At 34.5% G+C, this 17015-nt stretch overlaps 1 protein-coding gene across 2 annotated transcripts in view; it reads right to left on the bottom strand.

Moving 5' to 3' along the window:
• Positions 1-757: 757 nt before the first annotated feature.
• The window catches only part of LOC136039211 (fructose-1,6-bisphosphatase 1-like), a 64906-nt gene continuing 48648 nt past the window's right edge, over positions 758-17015 (bottom strand). For both annotated transcript variants that reach the window (XM_065722736.1, XM_065722737.1), the window contains exons 6-7: positions 10793-10909; positions 758-2447 (exon numbers count right to left, since the gene is read on the bottom strand). In XM_065722736.1, coding sequence (XP_065578808.1) covers positions 2247-2447; positions 10793-10909 — 318 coding nt within the window. In that variant the 3' untranslated portion in view covers positions 758-2246. The remainder of the gene's footprint in view (positions 2448-10792; positions 10910-17015) is intronic.

Raw genomic sequence — 17015 nt, 5'->3', positions numbered from 1 at the left:
ATGTAAAAATTATCAATGGTCTTGGTATAGAGCAGTAGCCTAGTCTCAGTTGTACTTGCCAGATTTTTTGCAGCCCCCAAAAACGTACTAAATATTCTTTCAGTTTTCTTACCTGGGTCCCTTCTTGGATGTCCAGACCTAACGCGCGAGTTCGCTTGCAAGTTCTTCACCATTTCTATTAGAACTTAGAAAAAGAAAATCATAGACGGCTCTTAAGAGTCTTCTTGTGAGCTGTGCTATCACTGACACCGAACTTCGCTCAGCTTGGACGGAAAAAATTATGAAGCGAGCGTCCAACGGGTTGGACAGCAGATCCTAGGAGGTTAAATGTGACGTTATTGACATGAAATTCATGCAATCTTTTATATTAGTACATGACGTCATTGGAGCAAAAAAAAAATGAAAGTGGGTTTTTGAATACATATGAATTTCACCCTTAATTTCGGCCAAGTTACGCTAAATTTCGGCTTTTAGTTCAAATTCAAAGCGTTTTTTTTTCTGCGATGAGGCTTTAAGAAGTGTGGGCGGTGCCACACCCCTCAATGGGCGGTGGTTGAATATTCTGAATGGGTGGTGCCATTCACCTAAAATTTTGAAGATCTCATTCCTAATATCAAACTTTTCTTATAGTATAATGAGCGAGTCATTCGCAAATATGATACACCAAAATGCTTGTTTTCGTCCAAGACGCGAACTGTGTATTGAAAAAAAACTTTAAACAATTCTTAATCCTCAGGTCCTCAATTACAATTCAGAATTTGAAGTTCTATTTTTTATTGAAGAAATAAAAACTTGCACTTTCAAAATGTTTCTTAAACATAAAATGCAAAATAACAAATTAACCGCAACCACTAAATCAAAACTGGTCCCACAATTTTGATTTTCTGCAATATTCAACCATCTATAACAACTAATATCACACACGTCACTAGTGTTTACATAAAAATAGGGCAAAATTAAGACACATTTATATATTCGGGGAAAAAGTCGATTTGTCTCCCCTGAATCATTGTTGGCTCTAAGTTACAAGTAGTTTATTTTATAATATTGATGTATGGGCAAAACCACAAATAAGAAAACAGTATTATAATGAATTGAGTAATATCACAATTTGGAAGACTTATTACTCATAGGGTAACGTAATATTAAGGCAAAGTACAAAGGCCAAAGTACAAAGTACAAAGTGATAATTATATCACTAATTTAAATTACATGTTAATATTATACATGCTAATGCTTCCAACAAAAGAGTATGTGGGATGACAGGTATAAAACCGAGGACCAGAAAAAATTCCCCTTCCCACAAATTGATTAATTCCTCCCTAATCCACCCCCCAACCAAAAAATGGAAGTTTGAACTCGATATCCCAACCGTAAAATAAACCCTGTTTGGCCATTGGAAACTAACTGAATGTATTTTTAAAATTGGGCCCGAGGAACACTGGCCTCTGTTACACACTAGCCAATACGCGATTGGATGTCAAAACACATGCCAATAATAAGAAGTTCGATTATGCGATTCAGTAGCATCCTTTCAAAACGAAATGTCTCTTCCTCAGACTGGTTAAAAAAAGATCCCCCCGTCCGAAAAATTGCGCGAAAAAATGTTCCTGTTCCTTCACCCTTTCCACTTAGCAACCCCCCCCCGTCCATGTTCCAAAGGTGATATTTCTATATACCTATGTGTGATGTAAATAAAATTTGGAGAACAATAAGCTGAGTATTTTCAGAAAAATCAAATTTTCTACTCTTTGTAAACACCAGGAGTAAAGGGCTATTGTAATCAAAAGTGAAAAATGGGACATGTGAAAACCACAGAGATAGATAAAAGAATAGAGGCCAGCATCAGAAAAATCCCATGTGGTGCCTCAATAGGTGATATGGGAGCGTAGGGAGGGTACGTGTCCCCTAAATTTTTTGCTTCGCTCAGATTTTAAAAAATACTCTTTTGAGGGCATTTATTGAAAAATTGCATTATGGGTATTTTCATTCGAATAATTTAAAAATAACATATTTCTCCCCTAGATTTCAAAAAATACATTTTACCTCCCACCCCTCTAACTTTTTTACTGAATTTACGTCACGGAATTTTCGAGACTAAATAGCACCATTATTATTAACCTGGAGCCACACTGTTATGAATTTAACGCTATTTTTTGACGGCATAAGAAGCCAGAACGTGGCCTCTGTTCGTAACTCTATCTCTATGGTGGCAAAAGGTAAGGTGGCATGGTGGCAAAAGACATTCACATTTCTCCTTTATCAGTGTGCTTTTTGACAATTTGCAAGTAGTCTTCAACATCTTCTGTCGAACCAAGAACAATGGGAACACGCTGATGAATCTTTGTGGGAACAACATCTAAGACGTCTTCTTTGCCAGTTGTGGCAGCCCCACCAGCTTGAGTCATAATATAAGCCATTGGAATACATTCATAGAGAAGACGCAACTGGAAAAAAAGTACATTTTTAACGGTTTCAATACAAACAGCTTAGGGCAAGGTCAGGCAATGGAATGTAGATTTATCTTGAAATGTAAAAGGTTTAGTTATTGCAAAGGGATAGAGAACACACCGAAGGAAGTTCAGGCCCAGATCCGCGAAAGGTCTAAAATAAAGGAAAGTATTTTTTTATGTTGAAAAAAAAAATATATTGTACGAGTTACCTGTATTACTACTATTTTTGTCTTCTCAGATTTATCTTTCCCCCTGTTCCCTAAATGAGTTCCCTAAAGCTTAGGGCAAGGCCAGACACTAGCTTAGGCTGTTCCCAACAGATTAAGACAAGACCAGACACGGTGAGAAAAGCACCTCCAAACTTGGTGCTTTTCTTGTAAATCATTAGCGTTATGGAATAGTTGGATAAGTTATACCCTTTAACTTAACCCATTTGATATTGTTTAATACAAAATATAAATTATCACAATAATTTTTGTAATTTAAAGAAAATTCAAATTATTTTTCTTACGCGTTGTATTTTAATCGTATCACATTAAAATATGATCATTAAAACAAATCTTTTTAAAATTTGACCTTGAATATTTCGATCTATAAATATTTTGGTCCTTAAATAATGGGTCGAAATATTCATTTAAAGTTAGCATTCCATTGTCTTATAGAATAAATTTCTCTTTTGTTCTACTTGTATTCTGTTGTTTATGATGGAAAGGCAGTGTGATCTTCGTCGCTATTTATTGATTGGCTAAAGCCAAGTGAGCATTTTGTTACATTGAGAATCATGGGTGCCTTTTCACGAAAATTCAGGGAAGCTACAATGTAGCTTCCACAGGAAATCTACATTCCTGTGCTAAATGTACCACATGTACGATTAAATCTACAGGAATGTAGATTTATCTTGAAATGTAAAAAGTTTAGTTATTGCAAAGTGATAGAGGATACGAATGCACATTGATTTAACCCTTTTAGTGCTTTCACACTATCATGCTTAAGACTCTACATTGGTTTCAGCTACCATACAGTGCCAGTTTTGTGTATAATGCGGGGGGTGCTAAGTAGACTTGAGCCCTATAAAGAATTTTACGATACGGAAGTTTATTTTACGTAATGGACAAGTTAACATAGCAGCAGCAAAGTAAAATTTCAAGCAATTAATAAAAGATTGAAAACATATCAATAAACTTACTGAGAAAGCATAAATCAGAAATTGGATCTCCATTTCCATTCAAAACTTGCAATTCGAATAGCTTGCTTATGATAATTTTGATGAATTTAAACGATCTATGATGATTTTATTGATTCTAACGTTCCAAATTCCGGACTCTTGCATTTTTTAGATTTATTGTATTATTTTTGTATTGCTTATTTATTGTAATTAATTCTTAAACTCCCAACTCTTTGAATAGCTTGAATATGGTGATTGTGATGAATTTAGACAATGATAATTGTATGATAATTATGATAATTGTACTGATTCTTACGTTCTCAAATCCAAACTAATTTTTTCTATTGATTTATTATATTTATAATTTTTGTATTATGTCTTGTTTATTGTATTATTTTTGTATTGATTCATAGACTCCTAGCTCTTATTATTGTTTTTTTTTAAATAAATTGTTTATGATGATTGTGGTGAAAATATGATTATTTTATTGGTTCATCGTTCCAAATTCCAAACTCTTATTTTTATTGATTTATTGTATTGTTTATTTTTATATTATTGTATTATTTCTTACTTATTGAATTATTTTTGTATTGATTCTTAAATTCCAAACTGTTATTTTTTGAATATTTTGCTTATGATGATTTTGATAATTATTACGATGCTTTTACGGATTTTACGTTTGCCTAATGTGCACAGAAATGTTTAAGTTTGATAGATTATACTTAAAGTGACATGTCTTAATCTCTTAGCATAGAAAAGTACGAACGTAACGAGAAATCTGCTAAAGATGTACAAAGCGTTCATTGTGATAGGAATCATAGATTATAAATAATTTTCACGACAGCTTTGACATAAAGGAAAAGCTTCTGTAAATAATTTTGAACTGTTAACTCTGATCTGTATGGGGTTTGAGCTCCTCCCCCCCCCCAAAAAAAAAATCCCACTAGTAAAAACGTAACAAAAATGCTTATTAACAAATCTTTGATTTGTTAAAGTTCTTCCTACCCCCCCCCCCCAACAATAAAAAATTAAGCCCCCTCTCTTCATCAACCCCTACTTTCCTCACCCTTTCAGGCTTAACACGACAGCCCGCTAAGTCCAGGACAGTGACAGAAAATCCGAACGAATTCCTGACACCAGGCCTTTAACCATTGAGTCTGAGTTAAGCGGATTGGAACTTTTTTTTTACCACCATCCAAAACAGCTATTCACGAATGATAAAAAGAAAATACAAAGTTTCAGTTCATTAATATTCGTATAACTGCGAAAAAATATAAGAATTAGCTCAACTTAAATACACTGTATTACATTCATTAAAACAAAGGAATATCTGCGTTCACTTCGGCTACCTATCTCCTACCGCTATTTAAAACGGCTGAAAAACGGTTTAAGACCAATCTATGAAAAGCAGTAAGAACGCACTCTAAAAGACTGTCGTGAAGAAAAAACGAAGTTCATCACCCGTTCTGCAATTATGTCATTATTCGTTCTGCTAATTTTTTTTTTATTTTGACTTAATTAGTTAAATTAAACTTAAAAGAACCTGGCGTTTCGCAATTATGGTAAAAATCGAGGTAGAAAAACGACGAAAAATAAGGGCTTAAAGGAAAATAGAAAGCGGCATTTTGCTCTTAGAAATGCACAAGAAATGCTATACCAGAAAGAAATAAAACGCTAGATAAACGATAGCTCTTGATTTTAAAACTGACAAACTAAGACTGAAAATAAGACCAAACACAGAAGACTAATGAAAGATATTTTCTTCAAGCCATCTATTGTCTTCAGTTCTACAGAGCAGCTGCATACTAGGTCGAATTTTTGTCATATTTCTTTCAATTTTTAGTAACTTCGGACCATTTAAACCTACTGAATCAGTTGTATCCATATAGTTTTGATTCCTATCCTGTTCCCATCTTCTTGGCACTAGCCAACAGTTTTATGAATTCAAATAATCACAAACCTTGGAGGGGTTTAAACGATTAAAAGCAGAAAATCAATGCAACCACTGAAATGGATAGTGAGCAATGTTTATACATCTGCCAAAAAATTCAAATCGTGTTGTCTCAACTGTCTGTCATGTCGTTGCGTCCCCCCCCCCCGACAATATCCCTAAGCAAGAGACAATAGCCATGTAAAAAATAATGAATGACAACAAAGTAAAATTTTCCGAGGTTTAGTTTCCTGGAGATTTTCGGTAGTTTCGGCATCCTCTTTTTTGTTCCGAGATGGATTAGAAATTTGGTAGATCTCCCGAATAATCGGTAGAAGTGGAAACACTGCTAGTCATTCATTGTATAGAATAATTGGACACTAATAGAAAAGGTATTGGATGATTAAGTTAGGAGGAGGGAGAAAAGCGTCAAAATGGCCATTGTAATACCAATTTTTTTTTAATTTTCCAACGATCCACGAATAATTTTCAAGCTAGTTTATAAAATAGGGGGCGGGGGAGAGGGGCAAAAGCTCCTGCGCAGGAATTTTTGTTCTAAAAAAACGACGGCATTCATACGTTTTCTGCATAGAGGAGGGTTTGGAACACCTTCTGAAAACAAGGTTTGTCTAAAGTACCCCTAGAAAAACTGAAAATCGGAACCCAATAGCTAATTTTTGATATTTAAGATATACACCAGGAATGTTTGGAGACTAATCGTACAGCGGAATGGGAGGGGTTAGCCCAGCTCATCTATATGAACATTCACGGCAATACCTCCGGTTTGCTATAATTGTCTTTCCATTTTTATTTGTCATTATTAAATACTGGTTAGAAATAAGTTCAAATTAATATATAACTTATCATTGTTACAATAAAAAAAACAAAAAAAACTATTACATAATTCCGATTTTTTAACGGATAATACACTAACACATCCTACCCTGCATGGGGAAAGGTATGAAAACCACCTAAGATATTGTTTTTTTTTTCATTATTTTTTTTCCGTGACGATGAGACTTTAGTGTGACCACCTTAAAAAATTGATTCCCCCATTCCCTCAAAAACAACAAAAAATGCTTTGCATTCAAAGCAATTTTTTCTAAAATTTAGAAGCATACTGAACAGTGTTTAATGGAATCACCTTCAAAACCACAAAACCCTCAAATAAATCACACTTCGTGTTTGCGATAACTATTTCTCAAATTTAGCAGTAAACCAGTCAAGAACCTGAAGTCACTACGAGGAGCGATCCGGCTCAATAGTAACCAAAACTCTAAAAAATTGAATTTTGATATCAATAGCTACATCAAAAGAATCGCATTTTAATGCTGATTTTAAATATATAAGTTTCATCAAGTTTAGTCTTAGCCATCAAAAGTTACGAGCCTGAGAAAATTTGCCTTATTTAGGAAAATAGGGGGAAACACCCCTAAAATTCGTAGGATCTTAACGAAAATGACACCATCAGATTCAGCGTATCAGAGAACCCTACTGTAGAAGTTTCAAGCTCCTATCTACAAAAATGTGGAATTTTGCATTTTTTGCCAGAAGACAAATCACGGGTGCGTGTTTATTTGTTTTTTTTTTTTTTGTTTTCTGTTTTTTTTTTTTCCAGGGGTCATCGTATCGACCAAGTGGTCCTAGAATGTCGCACGAGGTCTCATTCTAACGGAAATGAAAAGTTCTAGTGCCCCTTTTAAGTGACCAAAAAAATTGGAGGGCATCTAGGCCCCCTCCCACGCTCATTTTTTTCCCAAAGTCAACGGATCAAAATTTTGAGATAGCCATTTTGTTTAGCATAGTCAAAAATCATAATAACTATGTTTTTTGGGATGACTTACTCCCCCACAGTCCCTGGGGGAGGGGTTGCAAGTTACAAACTTCAACCAGTGTTTACATATAATAATGGTTATTGGGAAGTGTACAGACGTTTTCAGGGGGTTTTTTTTTGGTTTTGGGGGTAGGGTTGAGGGAGGGGGCTATGTGGGAGGATCTTTCCTTGGAGAAACATGCCATGGGGGAAAAAATTCAATGAAAAGGTCGCAGGACGAATCTGGTCAGGTTAGAAAAAAACGTCAAATTAAGAGCTTAATATACAATGCTGGGTGTTCGGAGCCTCTATATTATGGAGTATAATTTGAAAATAACACAACTATACGAGCGATAAAACATATATACCACAGCCATAACTCAACTAACGAAAGAACTGCGAAGAGATAACACAACTATAAAGCGAAAACAGGTGAAAACTAACGGGAAAATAAACGAACTAAGAGGTGGAAGGGGTCCAGAGAAAAAATATAATCCTTTTTCAATTTTGAGCCTAACTTCCGCAAAGGAGTAATAATGTCAGAAGCCCCGAAATACCGAATTATTTTCTTTTCAAACAGTTCGTGGTAAGGAACTGTAGTAAGGGGCGACCCGGCTCAATAGTAAACGAAACTCTAAAAAACGAAATTTTGATGCTAAAAGATACATCAAAAGAATCGAATTTTTACGCTGATTCTAAATATATAAGTTTCAATTAATTTAGTCTTTGTCATCAAAAGTTACGAGCCTGAGAAAATTTGCCCTATTTTGGAAAAAAGGGGGAAACATCCCCTAAAAGTCATATAATCTTAACGAAAATCACACTATCGCATTCGGTATATCAGAGAACTCTATAGCAAAAATTTCAAGCTCCTATCTAAAAAATGTGGAATTTTGTATTTTTTGCCAGAAGACAAATCACAGGTGCGTGTTTATTTGTTTGTTTGTTTTTTTGTTTTTTTTTCCCAGGGGTCATCTTATCGACCAAGTGGTCCTAGAATGTCGCGAGAGGGCTCATTCTAACGGAAATGAAAAGTTCTAGTGCCCTTTTTAAGTGACCAATAAATTGGAGGGCAAATAGGCCCCCTCCCATGCTCATTTTTTTCAAAAGTCAACAGATTAAAATTTTAAGATAGCCATTTTGTTCAGCATAGTCGAAAACCATAATAACTATGTCTTTGGGAATGACTTACTCCCCCACAATCCCTGAGGGAGGGGCTGCAAGTTACAAACTTTGACCAGTGTTTACATATAGTAATGGTTATTGGGAAGTGCACAGACGTTTTCCTGGGGATTTTTTGGTTTGGGGGGTGGGGTTGATGGGAGAGGGCTTTGTGGGAGGATCTTTCCTTTGAGGAATATGTCATGGGGGAAGAAAAATTCAATGAAAAGGGCGCAGGATTTTCTAGCATTACTATAAAAAAAACAATGAAAAAAAAAACATGAAAACGTTTTTTCAAATGAAAGTAAGGAATAGCATTGAAATTTAAAACGAACAGAGATTATTACGCATATGAGGGGTTCTAAAAATACTTTAGCATAAAGAGCGATGTATTTAGGAGGAGATAAATACCTCGCTCTTTATGCTAAAATATGTTTAGTGATTTCAACTATTTATTCTACGGCCTTTTTGATTCAGGGGTCATTCTTAAAGAATTTGACAGAACTTACAATTTAGTGTAAAGAGCGAGGTATTAACGAGGGTACAAACCCCCTCGTACACATAATAAAAATATAAGAATATAAAAGTTTGTTACGTAAGTTAATTCTTAAGTTACGTGTATTTTTTACTAATAAAAACGTTCGTTGAATATTAAAAGTTCTAGTAGCCTTTTTAAGTGACCGAAAAATTGGAGGGCAGCTAGGCCTCCTTCCCCACCCCTTATTTCTCAAAATCGTCTGATCAAAACTAAGAGAAAGCCATTTAGCCAAAAAAAAATTAATATACTAATTTCATTTCAATAATTTATGTGCGGAGAGCCAAAATCAAACATGCATTAATTCAAAAACGTTCAGAAATTAAATAAATAAAACTAGTTTTTTTAACTGAAAGTAAGGAGCGACATTAAAACTTAAAACGAACAGAAATAACTCCGTATATGAAATGGGTTGTCCCCTCCGCAGTCCCACGCTCTTTACGCTAAAGTTTTTAATTGTTTTAAAAAGTAGAATTGTGGCAAAGAGTCAAACTTTAGCGTAAAGAGCGTGGGACTGCGGAGGGGACAACCCATTTCATATACGTAGTAATTTCTGTTCGTTTTAAGTTTTAATGTCGCTCCTTACTTTCAGTTAAAAAAACTAGTTTTTTTTATTTAATATTATAAATAAGCCAAACCGATAGAGCTATAATTCTATATAGAGCTATAAACCTTGTTTAAATCAAAGTTTGAGATCTCTCCGGAGTATGGGGTGTGAGCATGGAGTGCTATAGGAGGGTAGTATTGTAAATAAGCAAAACCGGCGGGTCCCAAAATTCACATCCAAAATAGGCTATTACTCAAACTTTATCAATTAAAACAGTGACACATACATGTTACAGCTTCAGTTGTCAATGAAGAATATAGAGCTACGAATCTTAGTTAATCTCAAAGTGTGACGCCTCTCTGGAGCATGGAATGTGAGTGATGAGTGTGAGGCAGCAGTTTTTATCGCTGAGTTATAAGCTAAAGCCTGAGGTTAGAAGCTAAAGTGACTTCAGTTCATGCCTCAGCACTGCTGGGTTGTTTCTTGAAAATGTACGCAGCTTTTATATTTCTTGATGTTTTATGGCTTTCAATGTTGAAGCTGCACGGCAATAAAGGTGTATGTGTCAGAGAAGACGAGATACAATGTAGAACTGGAGCCTACCGATTGAAGCGAGGTGGGGCGGTAAGCCTGATTACTAAAGTGGGGAAGATGAAGAAGGCCGTTTTTCATATTCGTCTTATTTTTAGAAATTTAGAATTATTGGTGGAACGTAATGCTTTTCTCTAAAAAAGAAAAGGGAAAAAACTAAACCAGTTTCTGGATAATAATAAAATAAACGGGAGAATGTAAAACAAAATAAAAAAGTGTCTTATTTGTTACTCAGCCACTGTTCCCTAAATATCATTCAGGAAAACCTTGTTTAAAGGGCACCATTACAGAGAAACAAGAGGGAGTGCTTAAATAAAATCTAGGGACTAAAAAAGTTTTCGTCCTGTTCAACAGATTGAAATTCCACCCAAGGCAACCAATGAAGTTTAAAAGGCGTAGGTACTTGTTTCTCCGGAAATTGTATTTAATTCAGGAACAATGTCGCTAGAATAGGTAAACAAAAGTGAAGTGTTTCAAGACAAGGTGTAAAAATTAAAAATCAAAGTTAAAAAAAGTGTTTCAAAGAAGTAAACTAAAGCACATTTTTTCTACCGCAGAATAACAGAGAATTGATCCCTTTGGTGTTATTTTACATACCTTTCCGCTTGGAGCATCAGTTGTTGCGGGGTACATAAAGATTCCACCATATTTCAATGTTCGATGGACATCAGCAACCATGGAGCCAACGTAGCGCAAACCATATGGTTTTGCGCCCTAAAAAAAAAATCAGAATGAAACATTGAAAAATACTGAAAAGATTAAAAAATTAAATTGAAAGGAGAAGGATAACCCCCAAAATTGAAAAAAAAGACAACTCTTGAAATCCAGGCATGTTTGTCGGAATTTCTTTGCGGTTCCATGTTCGAGAGCAGGGAGTGAAGGCGTGAATATAGCGTGTAATACCATATACAATTGGTAAATTATCCCTTCTATTAAAACTATAAAAAACAGTGATATTTCATATGCTTAGAGATAACCTCGTTAAAAACTATTGTTAAAATTTCATTATATAATCCATCATCTAAAAAGACATTCTTAATGAACAAAGAAACGGAACCCAAAAATAAACAACAACAATAATATTTTCGCATTCAGAATGCAGAAAGTAAGGAATTTTACAGAGTTTTTTCGTAAGCCTACTTCTATATTTCGGTACGATGTCCTATAAAAAACGAATAAAAATTAAAATCGAAGATTATATATATATATATATATATATATATATATATATATATATATACATATGAGCAAATCCTCCTCCGTCTTTTAAAGCGCCCACGTTTCAAAACCATACTTGACCCCAACCATCACTGCAGCTTCCAGGCAATGCCGTATCCAGGGGGGGGGGTGAAGGTTTGAAATCACTCCGAAATGTTTGTCTGACTCATAAAAACGTAACAGAAATAACCATAAGCAAATTTTAAATGCAGTTTTTCAGAAAATCTCACTCTTCTTTCCAAAGAACGATCTCTTGGGGAATTCATCAAACGATAAAAGTGTGAGATTCCCTTGGCCATTTAGGGCATGTACAAGTTGAGCAAAAATTTTATTCAATAAATTGACAGTCCACGTCATGAACAATGGTTGAAAGGTCCCGAGGGAGACGATATTTGTTCAAAAATATCATTCCCTAGAAAAGAAGAGTCCTAGAAAGGCAACCATTTTTCCATGGTGATCTTTGAAGTTTTGGGTGCAATATTGCTTTCTAGGGCTATAATGAAAGAAAGGTTGAGATGGCTAGGGCACTTTGTGCGTATGAAGGATGACAAATTGCCTAAGATTGTCCTTTTCGGCCAACCGTCCAGGGCTAAACGGAAAGCAGGTCGTCCTTGTTTAATTTGAGAGGATGTCACAAAGAAAGACTTAAAGGAAATGGAAACTTCCTGAGAGGGTGTTAAAAGGGAGGCTTTGAACAGATTGGGATGGACAAGGAGCGTGCGTAGCTGTGTTGGCCTCAGGTGGCATGGTGCTGCGGTGAGTTGTTAGTAGTAGTAGTAATCCTATGACAGATTTCACTTTGGGAACCTAGTACGTATTTAGAAACTAGACACGTAATGCTACTTGTACATGTAAATAGTATTTTTTTTTGGAGGTGGAGGCTAAAAGAAAGAAAAAAGTTATTTGATAGTTTCAACAAGAAGAGCCAGAAGATTAAAGAAAATAGGATTTCAGGGGGGCACGAGCCGCCTCTCCTATGCGGATGCCCTGGCAGTAATGCATGAACAGAAATACACAGTTTAAAAAATTTATTTTATTCGTTTATCAACATGATTTGGAGACTTATGCCCCATCATATGTCTGACAAAAGTTGGAATTATATAGAACGGTGGAGGGGAAGGTGGTTCAGTCTAGGTCTTCTTAAGAATTATATAAAAGTTCAAGATATTTCGAAATTTAAGATACAGGGGTTAAAAATGATCCCCTTCCGGCGTAGATACAGCCCTGGTCATCAATATAAAACATCCTTACAAGATGGGGAGTGGCAATTCCTATTACTATTTTTGGCACATTTGTCTCACATGAAGTTTCTGTGCGTGATCAAAAGCAAGTTAAATTTTAACCACGCATGTTACTAAGTGAAAAAAGTAGTGTTACTAAGTGAAAAAACAAAAAAAAAAGGCAGAAGAAACATCAGCAACAAGTTAATAACAACAGATGGGATCGAATTTGATGAGACTTCAACTTGCTTAATAAACAAATAAAGTACAACTTCCAAAAAAACATCTTATCTAATCAACACAACTGTCACGTAAATAAAACGAATGGAAGTTGCACTTGACCTTAGAAAATCTGGATTGCCTGCCAACAAAAATCAGCAGAAATAGTAGGACAAATTTTGAGCAATAAATCGTTTGCAGCTTTAATATATTTCCTGATCATATAGAAATATATTTTACTCTGTCCTTTAGAGGATTTAAGGGCACAGTAGCCCTCCTTTTTTGTGGTGATTATATTCAGTTTAAGTTTGGCTTTACGATATTTATTATGGTTTCTGTTCATTATAGGTTTCATTTATTCATCCATCAAAGGCAGTTTTAGGGGAGGATAGAGGGGGCACTTGCCCCTGGCGCAGGACTCCAAATCAATAATCTAACAGTTATAATCGTTTTGTAATTTTTGAAATTTTATGCTTATTAAAATCAAGTAGAGGGCACAGATAGTAAATGAAAATAAATAATAAATCATTCATCTTCAATAAAATAAAAAACAATGAAATAATACTTAAATTAAGATAATCGATAATATTTAAATAGTTTAAATAATAAACTGAAAAATAATTGAAACACGAATTATTGATTAATTAATAGACTAAAAATAATTTTGCTAATAAATAAAAACTATGTTAAAATTTCGCCTGAAAATTGTGTGGGAGAAAGAGGGGAGCTAATCCACATTTTGCCCCGACCGCAAGAGAGGCCAGAACCACCATTGTCATGCCTGTTAATTTCTGAAGTTATACACTCGACTTATTATAGGCCTATAACAGCATCACAGCTTATTTTTGGTTTTAGCTTCACTCTCAACTTTTCTTTGACAATAATTTCTTTTACCTAATTTCGGCTCGTGTTGGTTTTCATTCATGTAGATATAGGAATGTGTTCATTCTAAGAAAAAACATCTTTTCCCTTTTTTTCGTTTGAACTGGGGTCTCCTTGGTCCAAGGACTCAAGGATATAAGTTCCAAGCCGATTAGAAAACAGCCATTTGAACCATTATTGAGTCCCGTTTTCTAGACCCATCCCCATACACTAAAAATTTTTCGGTACATTAGAGGCTTAAGAACTTAAGAACTGTTGGACTTAAGAACGTTAAGAACGGACTTAAGAACATTAAGAACGTTAAGAACGTTAGAAACTTAAGAACGTTAAGAACTGTTGGCTTAAGAACTCATGGTTGTAATTTGAAGGCGTCCAAAAAAGTTCTTTCGCTTTTTTCGGGTTCCTTTTTTTTTAAGGAAAAATATTTTTTTTTGTGTTTGTTCGTTTGCATTAGGATTCTTTTGGCCCAAGCACCCAAGGATATGAAGTTCTCTTCAACCATGAGCTAACAGACGAAGGTATCAAGTCGTTATGGGAGAGAAACAAATTTTAGACATGATTTCGAGCCCTGTTCTCATAGGAATCAACTCTTGCAATTCGCTTTGCTTACACAGGCCTGTAAGTTTCCCTTTTTTGGGCCCAATTAGGAAGAAGGCAAACTTTTTTTTTTCTATTTCACTTTGCATTTGGGTTTCTCCGATCAAAGGGCTCATGGATATACGTTTCAAGCCGATTAAAGTATGCACTTTGCCCTTCCAGGATCCCTTTTTAAGGAAGTGAATGAACCCCAAATTAATTTTGCTCGTGCATTAAAGTCCTATTATCCAAGGAGAGTTACAACAGTATGTTTCAAAGTAATTAAGAGACAAAATGTGGTTAACCGATTTTTGAGCCCTCAAAAACATACCCCTCTCCCAAAAAACGTGAAGAACCTTTTATCTACGGAGTGACCCCTAAAGGTTTCATGCTAATTGGACAGCTAAAACCAAACATATCCGCCTTTTTTCTCACGACGAGACATAATTGCAAAGATTTTGAGATCTGCATAATTTAGTCCTTGCCTCTGAGGTTCCATGGGTCGTTTCACTCCGGAGGAATATTTGTTGGACCTTTTGACCATTCTGAGTTAAACAGAAATTCAAAAATTATGGCTTCGCTGCCTTTTAAGACGTTATGGAGAGGATATTGCAGGGGTGGGGGGTTGTAACCTTCCAAATGTTTTTCACCCTTAAAAAGAGAACTAAAATTTTCAACCTCCCGTCAAATGAGCCCCCTAAAATGTTCCACAATACAGCTTCCACACAAATTGGTCAAGAAACATGGGAGGCAGTTCATTCTTTACTAAAGACAAAGCTATCATGTTGACTCTGATAACGAACTTTCGTCACATTAAATATTTTCTTCGCAAATTTCTGTTATTTATTTATTTTAGGTAGTAAAAGAAAATTTATTTTTCTGCTGATTTTAGACGCATAATTGGACATAAATTGGAGACAAGACATAAGATAACATCTTATTGACTCAACCTACATCACAAGCGACAAACACCAAGTTCAAGCTTACGTTCATAATAAAACAAAACTAACAAACGTGATATACGAAAAAAAAACAGATAAGCAAATCAAATGTTGCTGAGTTACGGGTCAGAACTACACAAAGGTTCATATTATATATTCAAAACACCAAGCATCAAAATTAAGTGTCTTAATCAACATTAAGAAGGTGTGAGATAAGTTTTTTTTTTAATTTTTTTTAATACATTTCAAAAATTCATAAGGAGTGAATTAAAATATTTCTATGCCTCTGAGCTTCAGTCAAGAATGTTCCAGTCTAGGGACACTAAGACTTCTTTTTTCCAAGGGGCTTACCTCAAAAATTATTTGTTTGGCATAGAGGATTATCAGTTGCCTTACTTGCAAATCGGAGGTACTTACCCCCGATTTATCTTCAAAAATTTTCATTTAAAATTTTTAAGCAAATAATAGTACAATTTTTATCTTCATTCACTATTATTCTAAAACAAATTTTCTGGTGGAGGAAACATAAAAGTTAGGTTTTCTTTTTTTTTGTCAAAAGGGGACAAGTATATATAAAATATGACAAATATAAGTCCATCCAATTTCAACTAATGGCTAAAAACTAAATGAAGTTTTTAGCCATTAGTTGAAACTGTTCAACTAATGGCTGAAACCTAACTTTTTAGAACCAAAACAGGTTTTTTAAAAAGTTAAAAAACTAAATGAAAAACCAAACCAAATTTCATTTACTTTTTTTGGTAAAATTTTGAACATTTTAAACAAATGGTAGCGTATTATTCCAGACAATCCCTGCTATACAGGGATTTTTTTTAATATTTTAAAAATGACGTGTCTTTCCAAAACTTGTTTAAAAAGGTATCTTTTTTAAAAGAACACGATAATCTTTTTGTTTTATTTTAACCAGTAACCTGTTACACGTTTCAAACATTAGGCAAAAATAACCTAAGATTTAGGGACGACTACAAGGTGTTTTCTTAACGACAGTTTGGAACTAAAACTAAAAAAAAAAACTAAAAAAAATGAACATTCAAAACATTAAGATTGAACATTAGTCATGTAGAACAGGGCAGAGCCGGCAGAATCTGCGGGGAAAGTCTTTTTAAAAAAATATTTTCGGTGCAACAGTTTAGCACTGAATTTTTTGAAAAAAAAAAAAAAAAAAAAAAAAAAAAAACACGACGTAATTCTTCTGTACAAGAGTCTTCTGTACTTTTTTTTTTTTTTAGGAAACCAATTTTGTTCGATAAAATCAAATTCAATTATAATTCAATATCAGTTAGAATAGTCCAAGAAGATCTTAGCTGAATTTCACAACCATTTATGGTTCTTTTGGACCTTCTTGAATCAGAACCATTTAAGGTTCTGGTTCAATTTTTCTATAATATCTTAGCTGAATTTCACAACCGTTTACGGTTCTCTTGGACCTTCTTGAATCAGAACCATTTAAGGTTCTGATTCAATTCTTCAATAATATCTTAGCTGAATTTTACAACCATTTATAGTTCTAGTTCAATTTTTCAATAATATCTTAGCTGAATTTCACAACCATTTATGGTTCAATTTTTCTATAATATCTTAGCTGAATTTCACAACCATTTATGGTCCTGGTACAATTTTTCTAAAATATCTTAGCTCAGTTTTACAACCATTTATAGTTCCTCTTGAGAACGACGGCCAAATCAATAATTTGTGGGAAAGTATATTGGATTGTCAATCGATAATCTAATGAGCATGACTTAGTCC

The sequence above is a fragment of the Artemia franciscana genome, chromosome 19 (genome assembly GCF_032884065.1).
Source record: "Artemia franciscana chromosome 19, ASM3288406v1, whole genome shotgun sequence".
NCBI classification, from domain to species: domain Eukaryota; kingdom Metazoa; phylum Arthropoda; class Branchiopoda; order Anostraca; family Artemiidae; genus Artemia; species Artemia franciscana.
The sequence above is the reverse complement of the archived record's forward strand: the minus strand, read 5'-3'. Positions and strand labels throughout refer to the sequence as shown.